Source organism: Convolutriloba macropyga, chromosome 4, assembly GCF_964194025.1.
Source record: "Convolutriloba macropyga chromosome 4, txConMacr16.3, whole genome shotgun sequence".
Classification (NCBI taxonomy): Eukaryota; Metazoa; Xenacoelomorpha; order Acoela; family Convolutidae; genus Convolutriloba; species Convolutriloba macropyga.
In genome coordinates this window covers 26,607,034-26,634,951 of record NC_134471.1, presented here as the reverse complement: position 1 = coordinate 26,634,951, position 27,918 = coordinate 26,607,034, and the positions used below count along the sequence as shown (strand labels likewise).

Sequence of the window (27,918 nt, the reverse complement as noted above, 5' to 3'; positions counted from 1 at the left end):
ACTTGAACAAATATACAAGTAGCAATTTTGAATAACTACTATTTTACAATCACAAACACGAAATGAGAATACCATGACGTGATAATATCATGCCACTTTGAGAATACCAATTTTGAATTAATAACTCTGTCGACACTGTTATCTATATCCAACAGGTTATCAGACGAACACAATTCCACAAGTATAAAAGGAGCTTGCACTCTCAACCACCAACCCTCTTTCTTTTGTCTGCAAAAACGGATCTCTAGAGCACAAAACAGCTCTCATAAACTGATTTGGGGGTTTTAGAAAAGATTCCAACTCAATCAAACAGGAACACAGTTCGCCATTTTCTCTTCCGCCTCATTCTCACAAGTCATCGATAAGTGGCATGTAACAGAAAACAATTTTGCATAACTCTTTCACCAAAAACGATATACAGTGATAATCCATTCGCAACATGAAATCCAGAAATTATAGAGGAGATTACAGCAGTCGCTTACTAATACCAGTTACAACAGTTAAATTTCTCGTGAATGCTAACATATTTCTTATAGCTCAGTGTGCTCTTTTGTGCGTCATACGGTTCGTGCCTCCTTCATAAACGTATCCTCTATTTGTACTACAATCCCTCCGAGTTCTCAAATCGGTCACTAGTGAAGACCGAACTCATGTCAAATAATAGGCTTCGCGTTTTAAAGAAACATATCTGTAGGTGTTATTCTAATGTTTTGGCGTCTGTGTTTCCTATCCAAACAAAAAATAGCTGCTTCGAAAAGATGCGGATACCCGAAATGAATTTTAAACCCCATGCATCCCAAAAAAATATCAACGTCAATTTGCATCTTCCTCGTGCAATATACTGGGAAGCTATATTAGCGGTACCTGCTAAGTAACAGGATGTGCATTTGTTTACTAAGTCCATGGCCTGATAATTCTCTCCTGATATCCGCAGAATTCTGCAAAATTTTTAACCTATTCCTCGAATTATGGAAATGATATACTAACCCATTTAACAGTTAATTGCGTATACCTGCTTGCAGATCCAATTTTTAGCAGTGTGGTTGATGAACTATCTAACTAGAACTTTGTTATTCCCACTATCACTCAAAACAGCATAATTGTTTTTATAAATTTGAAAGAGCTGTTTTGATGTTGATCTATTTTTTTAACCACGTTAGTGGCTCCACTATGCCGCCACAGCTTCAACTTTTGGTAGCTCCAGCATTTTGAGCGCAGAGCATTTCTCAAATATCAGTCGGGTTCAATTGCTCTTAAATGTGTAATACGTTTCAAGTTCTTTTTCACGGATATTTGGCTGCTTTTGTTTGTAACTTTTTTCCTGCAAGGAGATTAGCTGAGGTCGATATATAGATTTCAGGCTCTAAGCTTGCGTGCTGTATTATCATCCTTCATAAAACGTGTTGTATTATCATCCTTCAACGTTGAGAGTGTAATATTGGGTTTCTTGTTGCTACTTCAATCTCAATGTTAAGAAGTGACAGTCGACCTTTCAATTGTGCTTTGAATTTGTATCGGGCCTGACTTCCGTTGTGGATGGCAAATCTCCGATTGCATTACTTCGGCCTGGTATATGGACTAAAATTGGATTGAAGCTCGTGGAGTATCCTGGTTTCGACTGTAAATTTGTAAGTAGGGCTTCTGAATGACAAAACTTGTGAAATTTTGGTTTCCTGTTAACAAGATAGGCGGGTATTTGCTTCAAAAAACGTACAGCGCTGCCATTATTTGCAGTAAAAAATTAGATTTGGGGTAAAAACCAAACGGGAGCATAGTTTTCCATTTTCTCTCTCGCCTCATCCTCATCCCGTTAAGTTTTTCTCATCCCGATAAGTTTTTGCTTAATGGCATGTAAAAGTATACAATTCTGCACATCTCTTCCATCGAAAAAGATAAACAGTGAGAATTCAACTGAAGCATTAACTCCAGTATTTATAGAGTTGTCTGCGGCAGTCGCTAACTGTTGCCAATGTCAAGTTTCTCGTGATCGCAAAACATTTTTTCACAATTCAGTGTGCTCTTTCTTGCGTCCTACGGTTCGAGCCTCCTTCCTAAAAGCGTCCTCTATTTTATTACTAGTACCCCTTCAAGCTCCTAAATTAGGTCACTAGTGAAGACAGAACTGCTGTCAAATAATATGCTTCCCGTAATCTGCGTTTTCAAGGAATATCTCTGTTAGATGTTTTCTGAAGTTTTACCGTCTAGGTGCTTTATCCGAATAAAAAACGGTGATTCGAAAATACGTCAATACCCAACAATATTCTTTATAGCCCATGCATCCCGGAAGATTTCCTGCGTCAATCTGCATTTTCTTCGGGAAACTAAGTATTGCCAAAGAGGCTTGAAGATGATATACTTTTTCATGCCGCTATTCCAGCAGCTCCTGCTAGATAACACGATATGCTTTTTGTTTACTAAGTCCCTCTCCTGATTACGCTCTTTTTATCCGGAGAAGTCGTTTGCACATGTTTTGCCCTATTTGTTTGATTTATGGAGTCGGTATATTAACTCATTTATCAGTTAATCGGGATTACATGCCTGCAGATCAAATTATTATCACTTTGGTTGAAGAACTATCGATATTGCTTTTGATTGAAAAAAAAACTTTTGTTTCCTGTTAACAAGATATGTGTGTATTTGCTTCAAAAAATATTTATAGCGCGTACAGCGCTGCTAAGAATGCTTCGCAGTAAATAAAGTTTTAATTGACTTGGAGAGAAAAGTATTGATCCAAATGAAAAGGGAGCCTAGTTTTCCATTTTTCCCGCCTCATCCTCACCACGTCTTCGATTAGTGGCATGTAAAAAAACACAATTTTGCGAATCATTCAAAAAGCAGGACTATTTTGTAGTATCAAATATAGAGCTTTTAAAACCATTTCGAACAACAGATTTTGAGGTCAGTTAAAAGATAACGATATGGTAAACGAAAAATTATTTTTTTAAGATCTCATCCAAGTTCTTCTTAATTCACTTAACCTGAAGCAGTACTCCCGATTTTAAAATTTCAAAACATCGGCTCAGGCTTGGTTGATTACTGACCAATGGACAAAACTAAAGCCACAACATTGAGAGAACGGAAGCTACATAAACATATCAGTCATCTAATTTTTCACTTCCGAAAGCATGATTTATTGTCGCATGAACTCTATGGTAGACAAAAATTGAGAAAGAGATAAATCTAGAAAGAGAGGGGGACATTATTCATAAACGCATAACCAGAATAGAAAAATGGTCAAAGCTCTGTTATCTTTACTGCAAGTTTTAATTACAAAGTTTGTAACTGCAAAGAATCAGAAATTTTACTGTCAAGCATTGCTCTCTATAAGTTGGATTTTTAAACAGTTGAAAAACCAATAAAGCCAGTCATTTATGAGTAAATAAATACATAGCCTATAATATATCAGAAACAAGCTTCTGATTACAATACTTGATTTAAAAAATATTAGCCAAAATCCCAACTAGTAGCAGCAAACACAAATGTGACAGTTGATAAATGGATCTTTCTATGCGAAGGCAGTGGACAAATGGGATGAAAGAATAGATTTCAATAGAAGACCTCGAAAGGAGCAAAGTTTATATTATTGGAAGGCCAAAAACATTTAGAATATTTAGATCAGTAGATACAAATGGACACTTACACAGTTTCCTCAAAAGATCCACAAATTGTGGTAATCTGATTGGTATCTTACTTCAGTTTAGGAGGCGTAACTCACTGAGTTCAGTTTTCTGATTAGATAAAAGTTCAAACAATTTTCGTTTCATTGTAACAAACTGTGCTCTTTCTAGTATAGCCACCCCCCCCCCCCATTAGTAGGTCTTCACCTATAGAAACCATAGAACCCTTATTACAATGTCAATGTCTCTAGAAAGATGTCAATATTCTTCCAGATTCCAACAAATCTGGTCTTAAGTCAATTAAGATTAAAGAAATGATCAATTAAAGTTTAACCAAACAGAAAACAGATGAGGAAACAGATTAGGCACACGCTCATAATCATACGTCAATATACAAATCTAAACACCTGAGAAAACATCAAATGCCAAAACCTGTACTCGGTAGTCATTATCGTTATCATCATGAACCATTGAGAAAGCCTCAAAGTCAGCATAAGGTCAGAAGCAGTTTGTAATATACAATGTATAATTGCGCACATGGTAGCAAGAAAATGAAAGCATCATTAACGAACACCATCAATTAATGCGATAATGACCATTGAAAAATATTATCATCAGCTTGATTCATTCTGCTTTTGCTGACTTCTTTTTCTTCTTTTCTACATCCCCCGAGGAGGATCCTGAAGCGGCCCCACCTGGCTGTCGCTTGCCGGATATATAAGCCTGGAAGTAGAAATTGAAGAACAGGGCCGCTATGCTGCTGGCATAGAACATGAGTGCATAGCCCATCCATCGGGGGAAGTCACACTGGGCGTAGAGACCCGCGTAAGCGTTCGCTATGCCCAAGAAGAATTGTATCTGAAACAGCAAAAATGAAATGAATTTCCCTTTTACAGTATGTTCGTGCTCACTTTAAGCTGGGTTAACTTGCCAACTTAGCTCTAGGAAACAAACCCTCACCGAAAAGCCCAGTTTGATTTTAATAGATAATAAACCCTATAATAACAGTTCCGGTCATGATAATTTGTTGTTATCATAGTTTTATATTAAGCCCCACGGGCCGCTAAAGCATGGCCCAGGAGGCATAACAGCCCTTTAATAATCAAGTGGGGCTATATATCCGTGGGGGTTAGTTTTCATTGAATGGGGGGGGGGGTTCTACCTAAAGTTGGGTAAGTTTTTTCAGAAATCAGGCCAAGTTTTATCATCTATCAGGTCCAAATCTCGACAATTCTTGATTATCATTAGAGACAATACTCCAGGGATAATTTGTCTGCATGACGTTCTCAAAAGGTGGTAGTTGTAAAACACTTACTCATTATCTTTAATGAAACTATTATTATCAGCTGCCTCATTAAAACCGATTGAAAACCCAGACCTTATCTTATTCTCGAACATAAAGACAAAGTTTCCAAAATACCTTTTGAGAGCATTAAACTGACTATTTTCATGAATCACAAAAAGATGAATTTCGATTACAGTAAATGCTTGATAGTTATATTGTACGCTGTCTGTAGTTAACCAGCAGCGATAATAAACAAAACAATACTATCTTTGATATATTATTGTTCATTGATAAGTGTAAAATTTGCTATGATCGCCGAAAAGCTAAACTTTGAGCACTTCTCGCAGCATTACCCATTTTAATTTATTAATACAACTGTTCTCAACAAAAAGGTGTAACTCAGTTAAGTTTTGTTTCTTTCTGCGTTTTTTCAGGAATTATCGAAATATAAAGAGATGAGGCCAGACAAAAAAATCCATTAAATGAAGTTCCAGCTTACCAATTGCATTTGAGTGAGGTATCGCTTCCATTTGAGGTATTTTTGCATGTGGGGTCCTATCGCTGCCAGTCCGTAGTAGAGGTACATGAGCACATGGATTCCCGAGTTCAATAGAGCTCCAAAAAAGGCTAAAACAAATATTTTATCCCAGAAATCCAAAATAAAAAGTCATTTAAAATTTGTTACGCGGATAAATGATAAAACATAATTTGAAAAGAGCATGACGCCAACAACCATTTACAGACCAAATCATAGCCGGTAGAATGCCGGAAAATAGCCGCCGTTGATGCGCTTGATGCACATCGGGATTGAAAAAAGCAAAAGAAAAAGAAGAGACAAATTGACTGGATATTTTTCGGTTTTTTAAGTGTCAAAAAGTGTTCTAATTTAGCGTGCAGCTTCAGCTGGATTCCAAAACTATACTTAATTCAGCTTCTAAACTAAAGCTAATAAGCTTAATACCGATATCAGCTAGCAAACACTAGCACACTAGGAACTTTGATAACCTAATTCTCAATAACTTAATGACCGGGCTTTATCAGTTCATTCCGCCTCTTTTGATTTTGATCTTTTGACTATGACCGTATTCACTATATTGCGCAATTCAATGCATGAAAAAAATTTAAATCCATTCAGTTGAAACAAGTCAAACGAGTGAAATAAGTCAGAAAGCAAACGTGAAAATCGCGACTTATGTAAAATGAAAAACGTGATCAAAATGTAAAGCCAAATAAAAAAACAGCAGGACAAATACAAAGAATTTTCATTGACTAAACAAAAACCATACCTAGAACAGACTATGAGTGAATTGGGAAAAACATTTCCAAAAAAATTCAATATCTAAAATTAAACAAAAAACTGAAAATCAATGTCAAAAATGCCGCATGTGAACAACAAACAACAAGCGAGAAAGAGAAATTTGGTTTAAAAAACTAGGCCTAGAAAGAACTATGAATGGATAGAGAAAACCATTTAGAAAAAAAATCAGATCCAAAAAATCGAAAAAAAGTAAAATCAACGTGAAATTGCCGCATGTGAAAAAAAAACACTAGTGAGGAAAACCACCACCGTTTTTTCACTCTACTCCAAACTTAGAGTAAAAAAATTCAAGCCGCAAAATCACTCATTTTTGCTCCACTTCCTGTTTCGGCGTGACCAAAATCACTACAAAAATTATGAAAATGTGTGAACAGATCTTTAGAAAAAGGCAATGCCCCCATACAATTCTAATTCTTTGAATTGAAAAAAAAGGAGAGCGCCTAAAAAATAGCCATTTGAGAGGCTGACAGCGGCTATTTATGAAAACATTCCAATGCAAGTAAAAAACCAGCAAAGAAGACTAGACTCTGACCTTCCCAGGAATAGCCATTGGGAACCATTTGCAAACAGATACTCTTCACGCGAACAGATACTCTGAAAAATTTGTACTGGTTTTTCACTCTACTCTGCTCTATAACTAGTCTTTGAAAAGAGGGTTTGTTTATGAACCAGCTAGCCCGCACCAAAAATAAGTTCAAACACCGTTTTCCCACACTTTAAGATCAAACCAAATTTGCTAACCTGTGAACGGAATGATATAGTGTCACAAAAAATACAACGGCCAACCCAAATTCAATTTCTTTACAAGACCGAAATCTTAACAAGACAAACAAGAGCTGACTCAGATATCACCTTCGTAGTTAAAATTAGCAAAATAAGAAACGAAAAACAAACTTTACCAAGAAGATGCAATACAAAAAAGAAAAACTATCCCCATCAAAAACAAATTAGGTAATGTAAATAGTCTGAGAATCGGGAACATACACATAAACGTCGGATGAGTTGCTCTCGAAAGACAAGCGGGACAAATTAAATCAGGGGGAGTGTCTCACAGATAACTTTCTATGGGTGCAAAAAACCGCCACGGGAGGGGTTCCAACCCGACTTCCACAATGGTAGTCCAGGATATCATCCACTAAGCTATTTAAAGCTCTATATAATAAATTACAATCTCATTTATTTTAGCAACACACTTACTTGCAGGACGAAAAACTTAATTCAGATCAAGCAAAACTCAACAAGTGTGAACATAACCGACTAACGTCGAGCGAATTGCTCTCAAACGACCCGTGAGCGGTTGGCTTCGTCAGTAGCTAGCTACGGTTTGGTGAGGCTAGCTTTAGCTTGATTCAACTCTGAAACTTTTAGTTTTCTAGCCTTGTTAGTAAATAAATCAAATAAAAAACTGATATAAAAAATTGCAAAATATTGAAAAATTTTTACAAAAAATTCCAGATTTCGCAGTGAAAATGTTCAGAACTATTTTTGTCTCTGTTGTTAAGTGAATTAATCCATCTACAAGACTTGAAAAGCTTTGTTGGCCAGTAATGATCGTTAAACTCAGAAAAGAACAAAAATGTTCAAAAATTTAAAAAAAAGCAAATTTTAACAAAATCTTGCTAAAAATCACGATATAAAAATCTTCACAAACATTTCATTGTCTCAAGTGGATATCCCTTATCCCTATTTCAAGCTTTAAATAGTTTCACTGGCTCATAAAGACGCATAAACTTGGAACATGACAATTTTGCGAAAAACTGAGAAAATAAAATTTTATCAAAAAATTGCTAAAGCTGGAGTCAATAAAATAATGATAACCATTCCATTAACTCCAAAAATTATGCACCAGCTTATCATCAAACTTTGGAGGAGGTCCTTGGGCCCCTGGGGCACAAAAAATTAAAGAAAAATAAAAAAATATTCCAAAAACGTGAAAAAATTGCAAAAGATTTTTAAAATATTGATCGAATTCGTAATGTTTAACTCTTAAAAACATTCCATTACGTCTAAAAAGTATACAAAAGCCTATTATTAAACCATAAAGGAGGCTCCTTGGCTCTTGCGGCTGGATAAAACTAAAAAATGACAAAATAATCAAAAAAAATTGCAAGTTTGAAAAACAAAAAATCGACAATTTGTGATATTAAAAAGAATAAAACCATTCCAAGGCCAAAAAAATTTTCAATAAGCTGTCATTAAACCCTATAGGAGGTTTATTGGCTCCTGGGGCAGGAAAACCTTAGATAATTACAATAATTTTTGAAAAACTTGAAAATGCAATTTATACAGAAAAATTGATAAAATTTGTGATATTAAAAAGTTGAAAACTATTCCATGGCCCATGAAGTTTTTTCAGTAACTTTTTATCAAACATTTAAGAAGGTTTTCTGGCTCCCGGGTAGGGAAAAACTTGAATAATGACTAAATGACAAAATGAAAAAAACTGTAAGTTTTGTCAAAAAATTGTTAAAATTCGCAATGTTAAATTTTTGAAACCATTCTATTACAAAGAGAAACTATGCAGTACCATATTATCAAACCGTAGAGGAGTTTCCTTGACACCAAGGTCTGATAAAACTCAAAAAACCACGAAATTTTTCAAAAAAGCTTGAAAAAAATTGCGACAATTGGTATAAATTTTCGTGTTTTTAGCGACCGGTTGTTCGTCAGCTAGCCACGGGAGAGGGAGGAGGTGGGGGGATGTCGCACCAGGCTGATGAGGGGCAACATTAGGGTAGGGGCAACAGAGCGTTGGAGGGGGCAATATTGGGGGGTCAACAGTTTGGGGGGGAGGGGTCTTCAACCTGTAAGAACCGACCTTCATACCATAAGTCTATAAGTCTCCAAAACAGTTTGAGCTGAAACACAGCTGAAAGGCCCTAAGAGCACTTACTGCCCACTGGGCGCTACCTGTTTATCCCATTTTTGAGGACGAAAAATCAAAAGCGTCAGACGAAAAATTGGTCAAGCGAAAAATTGCATAAAAAAGACCGACAGGACTAATATAATTGCTAAACTTCGTTTGACGTTTGAGAGCAATTAAAAAGGTCACTCAAAAGCAAAAGAATGTTTTAAACAGAAGCACAGGCACGGTCAAGAAAAAATGTTATGCAAGAGAGACATTAAAGGCGACAAAAGTTCCTCTAACAATATTTGCAATTGAGGACTCTTAAATCCAAAAGACTTAATTGCAGTGTCAATTCATTATTGGAAAATCTCAATGTACAAAAAAACTCTAAAGTACAAAAAATGCGCAAAATAACGAGTAATGTTCATGCCAAAAGTATATTGCAAAACAAGAATTGATACCGACAAATTTTCTTTTTCCTCGCAACTGTAGAGTAAATTGTACAGTATTTACCTGTAAAATGACCAAAAATAAAAAAAAGATTGCTGTACCTGAAATACAATGGCTGTATGGTTGATTATTCTGCAAAAAAGTAACTTGAAAAATCAACGTGAAAGGCAACATTCACAAAATGGCGTTCAGTCAAATCTGAATTTGCTATACATAACGTTAGGAAATAAATTACCAAACGAAAAAAATGGTCTTAAGCTTGCGATTAGATATCGAAAATTCACAAGGGTAAAAATGATAAAGTGATATCTGTACAGCTTTAGAAAATTTATAAGGAATTTTAACTAGAAAACGGTATTTATTTAGACAATTTTTATTTCTTTGTGCCCGGGACTGGGGTGAGGGGGATGAAGTGGAGGGTGGGGGAGCGGAGGGGATCAAACTGAAGAACCGCTCCCCGCATCATGAATTTAGGCCTCCAAACAATGAGTCGCATACTTAGAGTCTAATAAAGCTCCAAGAGAAATGCCCTCCGGGAGTTACCTGTTCAAAACGAAACAAAAAAGAATAACAACATCTGCTGAAAAATTATCACTCTTTTGACTGGACGAATAGAAAAACCTTTGACAGAACCCAAGAGCTAAAAGGATAACTCGCACATGTATTTCTTAAACCAGTCTGGATTATTTTCTGGTGTATCAAGTAGAATTGAAACGCAACTTGCCTCCAGTTTTGAAGGTATTTTCGGGAAAACAACAAGGAAAATTTTTCCCTGGAATCAGGACCTCTTTTTCGGTTCCATAGAATGAAGTTTGATAGTAGTATTAGTAGTAAAAAAACTTAGTTGCTTCATTAGGCATAATATATCAAAGCAAATCAGAATAAACACCTAAAGTTATTATTATCAAGTAAAAGCAAGTAAAAAGAGTTTTAATTTTACTTTAAAAAAACCGGAGTCCATAAAACATTGAGACTCGTACTTGTTTGAAGTAGATTTCCCAGTCGAACCGCTCTAAACAAAGTTCTTTTCACATATGGATTTCCCTGTTCTATTCACAATTAAAACTGCTTTGGACGAGCTTTACAAGCATTGATTGTATTGAATTTGGATGATTGATAAAGACATGAGTTCTTAGCTTCAAATTTCTTGGTTCTCACCTAAATATAGTAAAAAATAAAGTAGAGAAGAGATAAAACTTAAATAGAGAACAAGGAAGCAGGGGCGGGGGGCAGACGTACCTTACCTTTTCATAACGATCAAACCGTCACAATCTTCAACATGAAAAACCAGCAGAAGTTTGGAGCTGAGGTTTCGAACCGTGATTTGGCATATTCGAAATTTTATACGTATAGATCAAAACTTAGCTATAACTGGGGATCGTAAACGGTTATAGTCCCGGCTATCGGTGCACAACTATTAATAACATAAATAGCAAGCATTGCTAGGAATTCCCTCATTTACTTACTTTTGATAATTCTTGTCTGTTCAGGGGGAGGTTGCTCGACAAAGAAAAGCTCTTTCTCCGATTATGGTATCTTTACCATCATTGTGGGCTATATGTTATATGAGCACTAAGCTTGGGGGCTATATGGAGAAAAATCGAAACTCACATTGACCGCCAGCGACCCATTTAACTCCTATCCACCACAGAGGAAACATTGTAGCGTGGTGATACACGTGCAAAAATGACAGCTGGTCATTTTTCTTTCTCAGAATGAAAATTATTGTATCCATGAACTCAAACAGTTTCGAAATATAGAACCACCAAATAGCTTTCGCCACCTGAAACATCCGGATTTCATTACATTGTTCATGCACATTCTGAATTGTATCCTTCAATTACCCGCAGTTCATGAGCATCAAACGAATATTTGATCGGCTGGCATATGTAGCTGTATCCCGCATTCCATGAGCCGATTACTATCTAAAAAATTAATGATTAAAGCTTAGGAACGAAAGATTCCGTACGACGTTTCGCAAGCTTACCTCTTTAAAAATGTGAAAATTCAACGCCACCAGAGCCAAATTGTATACAACCATGAATCGATTTAGCTGAAAAGGTTTTTGATTCCGCATTAAAATCGGCAGAAACTTTACAATTGACAAATAAATTGCTGTAAGAGCAAGCGTTGGGGCGAAATTCTGCACTAAAGGCCAATCCTTTGATCGAGGATCTAAAACGCAAGCTTAGTCAAAAGAGAAACAATACTAACAGTTTGATAAAAATTACAACGAACCTCCTCTGGCATGATGATAACTGTAGAAGTCATATGCTTCAAGTGCGTAGCCTCGTAAAACGTCCATAGTATCTGCAAAAGTAATCAAATTAGGCATACAAATATTTTAGCAGTTACTGCAAGGGTGTGATTTTTCTCAACACAAGAAAAGTTCACATATATCTTTTCGGGTCTTTTCCGTTTAAGCCTCCCCCTGCTTAGTTGATGCATACTATTTGCAATCCCCAAACGCACATGCCATATTTTTACATTTTAGAGTAGTAAGTTACAAATGTTCAATAAAAAAGCTACTGGGCTAACCAAACTAGTATTACCACTTACGAACAATCTTTGCTGGACAAACTATCAGAAAACTGCTTTGTTAACTTTCTCCCCCATTGGATAGTAAGTTAGACGTGATCTTGACCAACCATCCGGAACTTTTTCTCAAGAGCTACGTTGACCGAAGGCTAACCAAGGCATATCAAATCAGTGATAAAAACTGCTCGGAACATTCTGCATTTGGGGCAATTTAGAGGCCCATAAACAACCGCAAATAGATATTTCAGGAATGTTACTAGCTTTCAACAAAGTTGACTGGGTTAAATTCAACGAGGATATTTTCTCTACGCCTTTTTCACCGTACTGTTAAAGCAACGTAAACTGTCTCTTGTATCATTGGTATAACTGGATTAAAGAAAAAATTGAGACTGGTTCCACGTGTGAAAAAACACAGAGCTCCTCTCAAACCTTGGATCTTTAGGGAGACATCTCATAAAATGAAGAAGCTCAATTCATTGAAAATAAAACTTGTAACTCCAAATCTGAGCCAACTTCTCAGAATCAAATAGTTTGAAAAAGAAACTAAAATCTCAGCAAATAATGACTTGAAAATCTTTGAAGCAAAGATTTTCCACACCAGGTGCTTCAGTCACATACAAAAGAACTTGGCAAGTATCAGAAAAATCCTCTTATCCCGACTCGAGTAGTAGGCAGAGACCAATCGGTTGAGATAGACCAGGGTAGGTCTGAGCTTTACAATAATTACTTTGTGAGTGTGTTTAATGAAGGCCCTTTCAAGACCGAAACCTGCTTCCCGAAGAGTGAACTAAACACTCTAAAAATATCGAAGACCTCAATTAAAATTGTTTTGAGCAGTCTAAAAGAAAACAAAGCCAGAGGCCACGACGCAATTGGGAACTTGATTCTGAAAAACTGCACCAAATCTCTATCAAGCTCTCTGAAGCTTGTCTTTCGACATGTTGCAACAAAGGCACCTATCCAGATGAATGGAAGATTAGCAAGCTGACCCCCGTCTTCAAAGATGGTGATAAAAATGACGTCTCATGTTACCGCCCCATCAGCCTACTGTGTTCTATCTCAAGTCTTTGAAAAATTAATTTTTGATTCGCTCTATCTCTTTGTAAAAGATAATCTCCACTCCAGTCAATTTGGGTTCAGAAAACATCAATCTACAGTACTTCAACTTCTGATTTTCCTTGATAAAATTTACAAAACGATGGATTCAGAAACTGGAAAACATTGGCAGTCTTATATCTTGATTTCTCTAAGGCCTTCGATAAAGTCTGTCATGAAAGATTCCACGAAAAGCTTGCTCGTCTTGGTGTTGGAGGAAACTTTCTTAAGCTACTTCATTCCTATCTCACAAACAGGCGACAATTCGTACAGATTAACACAGCTAGGTCATCCCTAAAAGCAGTTTCTAGTGGTGTACCGCAAGGTTCAGTGTTGGGACCACTTCTGTTTCTGATTTTTGTCAACGACTTGCCGAACTGTGTCACGCATTCGTGTTACGGCTTTGCAGATGACGTAAAGGTGGTAATTATAAACCAACACGACCTTGAGAAACATCGAGACGGACTACATAACTGGTGCTTGCAAAACAATGATACTGAATGCAAAGAAGAGCTCATTGCTCTTTCTCAAAGGGGATCTGAAAACTAATATATTCGGATTTGAACTACCGATCGTAAAAGAGCAGAAAGATCTTGGTGTGTTAGTGAGCAGTGACTTAACAAGGTCGAGCAACGTTGACTTAAGAACCAGCAAGGCCCTGAGAGCATTGTATCAAATCAAAAGAAATATGAGCAAGAATGTCACGCTGCAAGCTAAGTTGAACGCTTACACAAGATACGTCATCCCGATTCTAGTATATAGTTCTCGGGTCTCTCATTTGACCACCATGTGCCTCCGAAAAGTGGAAAAAACTCAAAGACTAGCCACAAAGTGGTTCTTCGGAGTAAATGTTGACTATAAAACACGACTAATCAAATGTGGTCTATTACCCTTATCAATGTACATTGAACTTCATGATGTTTTGTTTATGCGTGATCTGTTAAGAAGCAAGTATGACTACACTACCACTGGCGAAACGAATCTCAAAGAGTAAAAGAACAAGACAAGATGCACGAAATGAACTCGAAATCCCTAAAGTGAACAGAAACAAGTGTAGTGAAAATTTCTTCCATCGAACTGCCAAGTTAGTCAACATCTCGCGAAAATTGGGATCTTTGGAGAATCTGAACAAGTCAAAATTGAGTTAATTGTACCGAAACTTCTTCCTGGAACAGTACAACGAGTTGAGAAGTTAGTCAACATCTCGCGAAAATTGGGATCTTTGGAGAATCTGAACAAGTCAAAGATGAGTTATTTGTACCGAAACTTCTTCCTGGAACAGTACAACGAGTTGAGTACATGCAGCAGCTGGAGGATTTTGTGCAGCTGTGGTAGCTGCAACCCTCATTCAAAACTCTGAAACTGTTTTATTTTTTATTTCAAGGCAACGAACTGATAAACTGAAGGGTGAAAACCCTTGGCTGTGCCCTAAAGTCTCGACTACACTTGGGCGTAATCCAGAAGTCTCAACTACTACTACTACAATTTTTATTATAGGTTTACGCACAACTTAGAAACTCAAAATTGATTTAAATCAAAACATAGGCAAAAAATGATGAGTTTTTTCCCGATACTCAAGCTCACGAGGTAGTAGTCGCATTTCAAAGTGCAACTTATTCCAGCAAAAGTAGCAGCCTTAATCTGATTCACGTTAACAGTTTGAAGCGAAAAAAAAAGATGCAAAAATAAATCAATGCAATACGTCAGCTTGGTGAGAAAGCCACTTAAAAGCTGTATCGAAAACCAATTGCAACCCATTAATCAAAATTTCTGAACCTGTTTACCAATGCATCATAAGAACATGAGAGAAAAACAATCTAATCTGGAAGGAATTGCATTTACTGTAGAACAATTGACTGGCACAACTTTGATGAGTCGTTAACAAATGACAAATTTAGTCGAAAAATCAATTATCATTTACGGTTAATGGAACTTGAACAAGCAGATCTTGATTCAGACTAGGTCAGATGAAGAGTACAACTCAAAACATCTCCATTGCAGTCAATTGGTCTCCCATGCTTATCTTTGCAGCTAAAACTCATATTTGATTCCTCTTTAAGTTACATTCTGATTAAATCTTTTTGTCGTAATAAAATTTATGATATCAGGTGGTACACGGGAGTTCAAAGTGTATAGCATATGAATATCAATACCATTATCGTTAACGCCATTATCGATATAAAATATTGTTCACTGTTTTAATTCCCATTTTGTCAAGAATGCTATTAGCGATGTTTAGAAAGAATATTGTTTTTACTAAATCCAAGTAAAGATGCAATTAAGTTTTCCGTATCAAAACTAATTACATATTGTGTAAAACACATCTTATGCTTCATTGCTATTGTCATATAGTTCTTGCCTTTTTATATATCAAGTATTTCAGAAGTTTCATAACAGATTACAATTCTGTCAAAAATGCTGGTTATCTGTAAAAACAATGACAGTTTCATTAAATTACAGCAAAGATCCTCTGGCACGCTGCTATTTGCAAATCCTAGAAGCACATGCTATACAGCTACGAACTTATTTACTATGTAATAAAACGTGCTCTGCAACTGGGGGATGAATAATTTACTGATGCAAACGGTGCACAAACGAAAAAGATGCAGCGATTGACTGACTTACTTTTCAGATTGCCCGGACAAATCAAGTTCAACTTTGAAATCCAATATGCAGCAGGCAGTTTCAAATGTACAAAACAAGAGCATTTATTTTTATCATTATTTATAGAGCTTTACACAAAATTTGCCAACTCCAAAATGCTTTTGATATCGAAACAAAAACAACAATTTTTTTCCAATTTCCGATATTCAAGCTCATGAGGCATTAATTAAATTCCAAAAGGCAAGTTATTCCATCAAAAGGAACAGCAAAATTGACTGTATTTAAGCTAACATTTTTTTGCGAAATGAAGCCTCAGATCTTGTCTCATGTTTTCAAAAAAATAAACACCCAAGATCCACGAGAACTTTCCGCGGATGATGAACCGATGTAAGAAAAACCAAATGATAATTTTTAACAGCGGACAAGCTGTTTTATGGTTAGAATTAAGCTGTTTATAATTAATAAAAATAATTTGCTGTTGGTGTACCAGGGAAAGTCTGAAACTGAGCCGTTACATTGAGTTCATTACGCGCTGTACTTTCTGTATCAGAGCGACAGCTAACCCATAATACAGCCAGTTGCAATAGCTTAATCTAGCCGGAAGAGAACTACTAGTCGAACCAAATCGATCAACAATTTTGCCCAATGCATTTCTGATCGAGCAGAATTTTTGAAAATCATCATAACATCAACAGCACAGAGAACTTACAAATTTTATTTGGAAAGGCTGTCATTGGAGTTTCACCATATAATTTAAACAATCACAGCAGCTGGCGTCCATTGGAAGTTCGATGTCATAATGAAACTTCTGTTTCCACTAATCAACATATTTACATTTTTAATAGAGATCAAAGTGAAACTTACCGCCAGTAACACAATTCTGTAAAGCCCTATTTATCAATTCAAAAGCTTCCTGGGTTATCTCCGCTTGCTACAAAAATTAACTTAGGATCATCAGCATGGGTATTAATTTCATAGGAAGAGGTTAAGACGACGGCACCTAGATCAAGTTCTTGGGGGAAACCTGTTTTGGATCTTTTCCGTTTGTGCCCCCCTCCCCCAGCTTAGTGGGTGCATATTATTTGCAACCCCCCCGACGCACGTGCAACATTTTTACATAATGATTTACTATGTAATGACACGTGCTCTGTCACTGGGGGGAGCATAACGTACTGGGGAGGCACAAACGGAAAAGATCCCCCGCTTTCATTTTTCTTGACACTGAATGCTCATCATTGATTAACATTTGTTGACACCTAATTTTCAGATAAAATTTTTACACAGGTCAGAACGTATCTTAAGTAGCATACTTATCTATTTGCAAATTTTTACACAGGTCTATTTGCAAATTTTTCTTTAATGACTTACCTGAAACTGTTTTCAACTCCAAAGTCTTTCTTTTCGCTGACGATCTCAAATTATCATATAATGAAAATCTTGGAAACGCACACGGAATCAAACAAGATCTAGATTCAATATTGCGTTGGAGTTACGAAAACAACATCAGCTTCAATCTATCAAAATGTCAGTAAACAAATTTCAATATCAAGTCGAGATTAAGTCTGGTATTGGGTCAATTGTCCCTGGAACAATCAAGAACTGTGGAGGACCTTGGAATCATTATGAACGACAGTCTCACTAGGAAGGAACATGTAGATTTGCGGAATTTCAAAGCCAATAAATTCTTCCACCAAATTAAAAGAAATACATCAAATCTCATGACGGTTACTGCAAAACTAAATCTTTATAAGAGTACGCTTATTCCAATCTTAATCTATGGATCTAACGGTTATATGCCTTCAAAATCTGACATGCAACCTCTGGCAAGATCTCAAGAAAAAGTTTCGAACTGGATCCTACCGAACCTTAATTATTGCGAACGACTAAGATCCCTGAACTTATTACCTCTCAACTATTACATTGTGCTAACAGATCTTCTTTTGCTATCGAAAATGGCGAACAATTATTATGCGTTCAACATCAGCGAGCATATTAAAACCGTGCAAAGACGGTCAAGTTTTCGGTTTGTGTTGCCTGAAATCAAAAAAGAATTTCAGCGGTCAAATTTTTTCTATCGAACCACATATAGAGCAAATATCATTGATTCAAATGTTAAATTATTTCAACCAGTCGGACTCAAATATCGAATCTTATACTTGATGTGGAAGTACTTCAATGTTTATTTGAGCATCTAAAATTTGTGTTCCCTAACATTTATCTGTCTCTGCGAAAAATGTCGGAGAAATAAACTTAACAAACTTAAACTAGTACGAATCATCTATTTTTATATATATATATATATATAATTTTTTCGGGAGCAGTCATTCCCGTTTGTGGAAGAAATAATAATAATAACAATAATAATAATAATAATAATAATAATGATAATAATAATAATAATAATAATAACAATAATAATAAAAATAATAATAATAATAATAATAATAATAATAATAATAATAATAATAAATATAAAATACAGGATCAGGATATTTATTGGAAATTTTTTTTTACAAGTTTTAACGAAATTGACATGTGCACTTGGAGAATTTGCTACCTGTGCAAAAACTGTAACCCTATTTTGAAACTATCTCATTTATAACGATCAATAATGGTGCTTCAAACCGTGCATTGCAGAAGCCTGAACTACTACTTCTACAACTACTATGAAAAATTTTAGTAGATTGAGAAAAAAAGAAAATATTGAATTAAAAGATTGAATTAAAAATTTCACGTGTCGGAAGGTTTTACAGCAATATTGGATTAATAATGACGACGCAATCATTTCTTTCAACTCTTTATTGAAATCATCTGAGAACCTATTCATTAAGATAAATTTGTTTTTCTGACTTTCCAGAACTGACACAATTGACTTTCAATTTTCGATGAGCAATGAAAATTGGGCCTCTTTTTGCAGTTATTCGCCGAAACAATTGGATAAAACCCTTGGATTGAGGATTTCTTCAAGTCATCAAGAGTTATCGAAAAATATCAAAAACAAGAAAATTATATGTCACCATTTCCAAGGTACAGTCATTTTCACAGAAAATGACGTAGCTTGTACAAATTGTAACCTAATTTTAGTAAAATTGGCCGAGTACTGATTACAAACACTAAGCAAAAACATAAAATACTGTGCACCGTTTTAAATCCCATTATGTCAACAATGGGTCATATTATTTAAATAGTGTCAGATTTCAAGGAAATAGATACCGGACAGCCGTGGTGTTCCCTTGATGGTGCTAATTCTTCATCTATTGACCTCAACAAGTATCCCTAAACCAAAAAGCTGTGTGGTCAGGAGGTGTTAGTCATTCTTGGTGCAAATCTGAACCCCAGATCTGACAAAAAAAACAGTCCAGCGCAATCTGAAGAAACATCACCCAAAAGATTAAATTATCATTTGGCACGTTCTGGTCAACAACACATTATCCCGTCACCCAAAGTATCACTGCCTACCCTTATCAGCAAGGGAATTTATTGCTGAACTGAAGGCTATCCCGGTCCTCAAAGGCATTGTATACTTTGAGAGAACTGGTCCTGAAAAACTGTCCCCAACCTCTACTTCTGAACTCCCCAAATTGCCCATTCTGTGCAGTGTCAAACACATTCTCTCAAAGTGGAAGCAAAAGGACAAAAAAATTTTTGTGGAGATAATGGAGACTACATCAGCCCCGGCGCTAGTAATAAAGACTCTGGTAACCGCTAGACTATACAAATCCTGCATGAGAACCATCAAGCAGACAAAGAAGAATCCGCCCAAAAACAAAAGAGCAGCCCTAAAAGCAGTAACTGAACTTCTCAGGCTTTGTCAATTTTCCCATGCCGTGGTTTGTGGTGACTGTCACTGATTAAGCTCTCTGGCCTTAGCAACGTTCTTCAGCCATGGGAGAAATTTGCAAAATTTTCAAACTGAACATCAATGCTAATCAAAAATGATTAGTTTTTGTAGCCTGCGAGACAAATCTACATCTTGATCCCGTCTGTACTGGGCTGACTACAGCCACCGTGAACGAATGCAAAGATCTAGGTCTTAGCTTCTGCAACGATTGCGTGGAAAAAAGAACAAGAGGATGTCACCAGATGTAGAACCATTGTTTGAGTTGACGAAAAAAAGAAAAAAATCAACTGTGTGAAAAAATTTTAAAAACCGGAGATAAAATTAATTAAAGTGGTAGAAACGATAATTGAAAAGTTGTGTAAGAAATCTTGCGAGAAATTTTCAAAAAGGTATGAGGCAGTGGCCGTGCATAACATATAGAGGGATAATTGCCATGCCCGATATAGGTGCCCAAAACAACCGAACAAAACATAGCAGAAAACCCAACATCACAAACAGTTTTCGCGTGCAAGGAATCAAGAGAATCTACAAAAATCAAAATCCGCAAACCTTCTACTTACTTATGAAAAAATTAACTCAATCCTGCAAACTCTTGGAGTCCAAGGCAAAATCATGGAGCTTAAAGGGCTCGGAAACTTTTCCTAGGATAGACGAAAGCCCCGAACGGTATAAGTGACCCCAAAACAATGAACACGAAGCTGGACTGGTGATAGCAAAGAGTGTCGAAAACCGATTTAAAAATTGAGTATTTATCCCTTAATTGCTCTGAACAAAGACAACTCAATTTAAAAAAATCTATGTCTGATAAAAAGAAGAGAACTGATGGACAGCGGAAATCCTCGGTAGAATCTAAAACTTTGACATTTGATTTTTTTCAGTGACAACCAAATACTAAATCTTAACACCAGCTCCAAAGCCGGGGGAACGAGTAATGACTAACCTATCTAAACACTTTGTTACTGAATGCGAGAAGTTTCATGAATTTCGAACGAAGAAATAAATTATGTAAATCTTTTTTGTTGCGAGAATACAAAACACTATGCTTTTCTGAAACATGGTGAAACAAAAACTTAGAAACATCGGAGCTTTTACTTGATGATTACGACATCTACTGAGCGGACAGACCCCTCACCGAGAATACCTCGAACCATGAACATTGAGGGACTCCCATTGCCGTCAAAAAGCATCTCAGTTCATTTACAATCAACTGTTCCGTTACTCGCCAACGAAGTACAGAAGCATCATCGATGTTTACCAAAAACTGTGCTAAGACCGATTTGTGGAGACTTTAATCTGTCTGCAGTCAATTGGAACATTTACGATACACAGGACCCAGAAGAGAAAAAATTCTTTTAGATTTTCGACAAACAAATGCTGGAACAAGCCGAAGAGTTCCCCACATGTCACCCAAATATGCTGGAGTAGAATATCACAAAAGATGCAATCTCCTTACAGAAATTGACGAAAATTCTGCTAAAGATACAACTGCACCGACCAAAAGCTATCAAAGTGTCCTCAAAGTGTCCCCAAAAGCTATCAAAGTGACCAAAAGCATCCTGAATTACCATACCAAACGTTGAATACTGTAGTGGGCACAACAGAAACTTTACTAAAACAAACTACGAAGGAATAGCCGAACTGATGAAACGCTTGCCTTTTGTCCCAACATGCTTTACTATTATTAGCAATATGTATCAAAAACTTGAAAAATACTCGAAGAAATCGTCTCGAAATGTTTCCCCCAGGGAGGACAAAACAACATCAGCAGCTGCCACCATGGTTCAACCTTCTACATCTAATTTGATGAAAAAGTTTTGGACATAAAAATGACCTCTCATCACTAAACCGACGTCGCACCGTCAAAAGGCAGTCGCGAAGTTGCGGCACTTAGTCTAACAATGCTGTGAGTTGGACAAATTTGACTAAAAGAGAAGGTATTCAAACAAACCCGAAAGAACTTTCAAGCAATTGAGACACTTGAATAAATAGGCCTCATTATTGATTAAAATGACAAATGGTAAAAAGGATGAATGGACAAATGGAAAGAATTTTCAAGCAATTGAGACAATTGAATAAGTAGGCCTCATTATTGAACAAAATGACAAATGGTAAAAAGGACGAATGGGCAAATAGAAGAAAAGTCAAACAAGTTAAACAACTACTTCCTTTCTGTATTCTCGCCTAAAAAAATTCAACGTGCAAGACATCAAGTCCTAATACCTTGATACCTTGATTTTGAGATTCTCCAAACTAAAATCCAAAAATTTCTCCGTTCTCTAGAGACCACTCAATCTAGGGGTCCAAATAACACTCCGCATATTTCTATCAAGCAGCGGATGTGAAAATGACGAACATCATAAATACAGTTTTTAAAAACATCAAAAACCAAGAAAACTGTCCAAAGCTTGGGAAAAAGCCTTGGCTGTACCAATAAGTAAAAAATCCTGGTGAGCAACTGAAGTCTTGTATCTTGACAATATTGACAGCAAAACCTTTGATACTCAATATTGACAGCAAAACCTTTGAACACTGCATCTACGAGCCCCTCTGCCAATTCTTTAACAATCAGCAACATGGATTTGTGACAAACAGATCAGTGCGGACAATCATGCTCTCGTTTTTGTAGCATATCCACTTTGCGATGAAAAATAACTCGCAAGATGATGTAGTGGCTTTCTGCACAGACTTCTCTAAAGCGATGGACCGTGTTCCGCACTTTGAACTCATCAAGAAGATTGCTGGAATGGGAGTCGGAGGTTGCATGTTGAAGATACTGTCTGATTACTTGGAGGACCAATCTCAAGTTGAACGCGTTGGTACTACCAATTTCACCAGAATGTACGTCACAGTTGGAGTTCCACAAATTTCTATTCTTGTCCAGCTCCTGTTTTGTTTCTTTATAAACAACTTACACGAAACTCAGAAAATTAGCAGCCTTTCATTGTTGCCGCTGACCTAAAAATCTTCACAGTGAACAAGATCCAGCTTGAGATATAAACAGACCTGACATCCCTCGACAAATGGGCTACGGCAAAAAAAGTCATTTGCTAATGACATATGCAATAAACTTAAACTGCACGGCAAAAACATGAACCTTTCAGTCGCAAACTCTAATCTATATAGCAGGAGAAAAAATCAAAGACCTTGGAGTAATAGTTACATCTGATGTCACTTGGAATAGTCACTTCGAACAACAACTCTGATAAAGAACATAGTTTTGTACTCTCCGAAACAAATGTTTCCTCTTGTGAAATTAGGGCTCTATAAATCACTAATTCTCCCAATTATGCGCCGATGTTTTAAGGAGAATGACGAGAAGTCTAGATTTTTTTCAGAGGCGAGCAGAAAATGGTTCTCCTTATGAGTCCAATGGAAACAACCTACCGCTACTCAAAATTTTACCAATGCCGATGTTTGTACAAATGAATGATATACTTTTCCTCTCTCATATCCCTCAGAGCACAAACAACTAGTACCACAAACTGCCTCAAGAAATTCCGCTCACCACTCGGAAAAGAAAATTGCTCAAACTAACTCAATCTAGAACGAAAAATTGTTTGATGAATTTGTCTTCAAGAGGTGTGGACTAGTGAACAAGAAACAAAACAGCTTCGATATCCTAAATTAAACTGGACTGAACAGATGAAACTGAGCAGAGTTTTATTAAAAGAAATTATTCGAAGATCAATCCTTGTACCTGGCTATGAGCATATGGTTGTCCAACATGAAAGATTAAAGGGACAACGTATTAGGACTAAACCCGGTAGAGAATCCCTTCAGCAATAGCAGAGAATTTAAACAAAAACAACAACTATGCTATTAGAGATATTTTCAGAATATATTTTGTTTTTTCTAAATCCAAATAAAAATGCAATTAAATTATCCATATCAAAACAAATTACATTTTGTGTTAAATATATTTCAAGCTTCATTGTTATCAACCTCGATTAGAAAATTGATATGAAGTTCTTGCTTTTTTACATCAAATAATTCACACTTTTTACAACAGTTTACAATTCTCACAAAAATGCTTAGTCTTAGCTTCTGCAACGATTGCGTGGAAAAAAGAACAAGAGGAAGTCACCAGATGTAGAACCATTGTTTGAGTTGACGAAAAAAAGAAAAAAATCAACTGTGTGAAAAAATTTTAAAAACCGGAGATAAAATTAATTAAAGTGGTAGAAACGATAATTGAAAAGTTGTGTAAGAAATCTTGCGAGAAATTTTCAAAAAGGTATGCGGCAGTGGCCGTGCATAACATATAGAGGGATAATTGCCATGCCCGATATAGGTGCCCAAAACAACCGAACAAAACATAGCAGAAAACCCAACATCACAAACAGTCTTCGCGTGCAAGGAATCAAGAGAATCTACAAAAATCAAAATCCGCAAACCTTCTACTTACTCATGAAAAAATTAACTCAATCCTGCAAACTCTTGGAGTCCAAGGCAAAATCATGGAGCTTAAAGGGCTCGGAAACTTTTCCTAGGATAGACGAAAGCCCCGAACGGTATAAGTGACCCCAAAACAATGAACACGAAGCTGGACTGGTGATAGCAAAGAGTGTCGAAAACCGATTTAAAAATTGAGTATTTATCCCTTAATTGCTCTGAACAAAGACAACTCAATTTAAAAAAATCTATGTCTGATAAAAAGAAGAGAACTGATGGACAGCGGAAATCCTCGGTAGAATCTAAAACTTTGACATTTGATTTTTTTCAGTGACAACCAAATACTAAATCTTAACACCAGCTCCAAAGCCGGGGGAACGAGTAATGACTAACCTATCTAAACACTTTGTTACTGAATGCGAGAAGTTTCATGAATTTCGAACGAAGAAATAAATTATGTAAATCTTTTTTGTTGCGAGAATACAAAACACTATGCTTTTCTGAAACATGGTGAAACGAAAACTTAGAAACATCGGAGCTTTTACTTGATGATTACGACATCTACTGAGCGGACAGACCCCTCACCGAGAATACCTCGAACCATGAACATTGAGGGACTCCCATTGCCGTCAAAAAGCATCTCAGTTCATTTACAATCAACTGTTCCGTTACTCGCCAACGAAGTACAGAAGCATCATCAATGTTTACCAAAAACTGTGCTAAGACCGATTTGTGGAGACTTTAATCTGTCTGCAGTCAATTGGAACATTTACGATACACAGGACCCAGAAGAGAAAAAATTCTTTTAGATTTTCGACAAACAAATGCTGGAACAAGCCGAAGAGTTCCCCACATGTCACCCAAATATGCTGGAGTAGAATATCACAAAAGATGCAATCTCTTTACAGAAATTGACGAAAATTCTGCTAAAGATACGACTGCACTGACCAAAAGCTATCAAAGTGTCCTCAAAGTGTCCCCAAAAGCTATCAAAGTGACCAAAAGCATCCTGAATTACCATACCAAACGTTGAATACTGTAGTGGGCACAACAGAAACTTTACTAAAACAAACTACGAAGGAATAGCCGAACTGATGAAACGCTTGCCTTTTGTCCCAACATGCTTTACTATTATTAGCAATATGTATCAAAAACTTGAAAAATACTCGAAGAAATCGTCTCGAAATGTTTCCCCCAGGGAGGACAAAACAACATCAGCAGCTGCCACCATGGTTCAACCTTCTACATCTAATTTGATGAAAAAGTTTTGGACATAAAAATGACCTCTCATCACTAAACCGACGTCGCACCGTCAAAAGGCAGTCGCGAAGTTGCGGCACTTAGTCTAACAATGCTGTGAGTTGGACAAATTTGACTAAAAGAGAAGGTATTCAAACAAACCCGAAAGAACTTTCAAGCAATTGAGACACTTGAATAAATAGGCCTCATTATTGATTAAAATGACAAATGGTAAAAAGGATGAATGGACAAATGGAAAGAATTTTCAAGCAATTGAGACAATTGAATAAGTAGGCCTCATTATTGAACAAAATGACAAATGGTAAAAAGGACGAATGGGCAAATAGAAGAAAAGTCAAACAAGTTAAACAACTACTTCCTTTCTGTATTCTCGCCTAAAAAAATTCAACGTGCAAGACATCAAGTCCTAATACCTTGATACCTTGATTTTGAGATTCTCCAAACTAAAATCCAAAAATTTCTCCGTTCTCTAGAGACCACTCAATCTAGGGGTCCAAATAACACTCCGCATATTTCTATCAAGCAGCGGATGTGAAAATGACGAACATCATAAATACAGTTTTTAAAAACATCAAAAACCAAGAAAACTGTCCAAAGCTTGGGAAAAAGCCTTGGCTGTACCAATAAGTAAAAAATCCTGGTGAGCAACTGAAGTCTTGTATCTTGACAATATTGACAGCAAAACCTTTGATACTCAATATTGACAGCAAAACCTTTGAACACTGCATCTACGAGCCCCTCTGCCAATTCTTTAACAATCAGCAACATGGATTTGTGACAAACAGATCAGTGCGGACAATCATGCTCTCGTTTTTGTAGCATATCCACTTTGCGATGAAAAATAACTCGCAAGATGATGTAGTGGCTTTCTGCACAGACTTCTCTAAAGCGATGGACCGTGTTCCGCACTTTGAACTCATCAAGAAGATTGCTGGAATGGGAGTCGGAGGTTGCATGTTGAAGATACTGTCTGATTACTTGGAGGACCAATCTCAAGTTGAACGCGTTGGTACTACCAATTTCACCAGAATGTACGTCACAGTTGGAGTTCCACAAATTTCTATTCTTGTCCAGCTCCTGTTTTGTTTCTTTATAAACAACTTACACGAAACTCAGAAAATTAGCAGCCTTTCATTGTTGCCGCTGACCTAAAAATCTTCACAGTGAACAAGATCCAGCTTGAGATATAAACAGACCTGACATCCCTCGACAAATGGGCTACGGCAAAAAAAGTCATTTGCTAATGACATATGCAATAAACTTAAACTGCACGGCAAAAACATGAACCTTTCAGTCGCAAACTCTAATCTATATAGCAGGAGAAAAAATCAAAGACCTTGGAGTAATAGTTACATCTGATGTCACTTGGAATAGTCACTTCGAACAACAACTCTGATAAAGAACATAGTTTTGTACTCTCCGAAACAAATGTTTCCTCTTGTGAAATTAGGGCTCTATAAATCACTAATTCTCCCAATTATGCGCCGATGTTTTAAGGAGAATGACGAGAAGTCTAGATTTTTTTCAGAGGCGAGCAGAAAATGGTTCTCCTTATGAGTCCAATGGAAACAACCTACCGCTACTCAAAATTTTACCAATGCCGATGTTTGTACAAATGAATGATATACTTTTCCTCTCTCATATCCCTCAGAGCACAAACAACTAGTACCACAAACTGCCTCAAGAAATTCCGCTCACCACTCGGAAAAGAAAATTGCTCAAACTAACTCAATCTAGAACGAAAAATTGTTTGATGAATTTGTCTTCAAGAGGTGTGGACTAGTGAACAAGAAACAAAACAGCTTCGATATCCTAAATTAAACTGGACTGAACAGATGAAACTGAGCAGAGTTTTATTAAAAGAAATTATTCGAAGATCAATCCTTGTACCTGGCTATGAGCATATGGTTGTCCAACATGAAAGATTAAAGGGACAACGTATTAGGACTAAACCCGGTAGAGAATCCCTTCAGCAATAGCAGAGAATTTAAACAAAAACAACAACTATGCTATTAGAGATATTTTCAGAATATATTTTGTTTTTTCTAAATCCAAATAAAAATGCAATTAAATTATCCATATCAAAACAAATTACATTTTGTGTTAAATATATTTCAAGCTTCATTGTTATCAACCTCGATTAGAAAATTGATATGAAGTTCTTGCTTTTTTACATCAAATAATTCACACTTTTTACAACAGTTTACAATTCTCACAAAAATGCTTAGTCTTAGCTTCTGCAACGATTGCGTGGAAAAAAGAACAAGAGGAAGTCACCAGATGTAGAACCATTGTTTGAGTTGACGAAAAAAAGAAAAAAATCAACTGTGTGAAAAAATTTTAAAAACCGGAGATAAAATTAATTAAAGTGGTAGAAACGATAATTGAAAAGTTGTGTAAGAAATCTTGCGAGAAATTTTCAAAAAGGTATGCGGCAGTGGCCGTGCATAACATATAGAGGGATAATTGCCATGCCCGATATAGGTGCCCAAAACAACCGAACAAAACATAGCAGAAAACCCAACATCACAAACAGTCTTCGCGTGCAAGGAATCAAGAGAATCTACAAAAATCAAAATCCGCAAACCTTCTACTTACTCATGAAAAAATTAACTCAATCCTGCAAACTCTTGGAGTCCAAGGCAAAATCATGGAGCTTAAAGGGCTCGG

At 36.4% G+C, this 27,918-nt stretch overlaps 1 protein-coding gene across 1 annotated transcript in view; it reads right to left on the bottom strand.

The window, feature by feature from the left end:
• Positions 1 to 3,954: 3,954 nt before the first annotated feature.
• LOC142338350 (very long chain fatty acid elongase 4-like) overlaps positions 3,955 to 27,918 on the bottom strand; it is a 115,355-nt gene continuing 91,391 nt past the window's right edge. Inside the window, exons 2-7 of the mRNA XM_075388061.1 lie at positions 11,757 to 11,830; positions 11,506 to 11,693; positions 11,363 to 11,443; positions 11,130 to 11,301; positions 5,402 to 5,529; positions 3,955 to 4,475 (exon numbers count right to left, since the gene is read on the bottom strand). Coding sequence (XP_075244176.1) covers positions 4,242 to 4,475; positions 5,402 to 5,529; positions 11,130 to 11,301; positions 11,363 to 11,443; positions 11,506 to 11,693; positions 11,757 to 11,823 — 870 coding nt within the window. The 5' untranslated portion in view covers positions 11,824 to 11,830 and the 3' untranslated portion in view covers positions 3,955 to 4,241. The remainder of the gene's footprint in view (positions 4,476 to 5,401; positions 5,530 to 11,129; positions 11,302 to 11,362; positions 11,444 to 11,505; positions 11,694 to 11,756; positions 11,831 to 27,918) is intronic.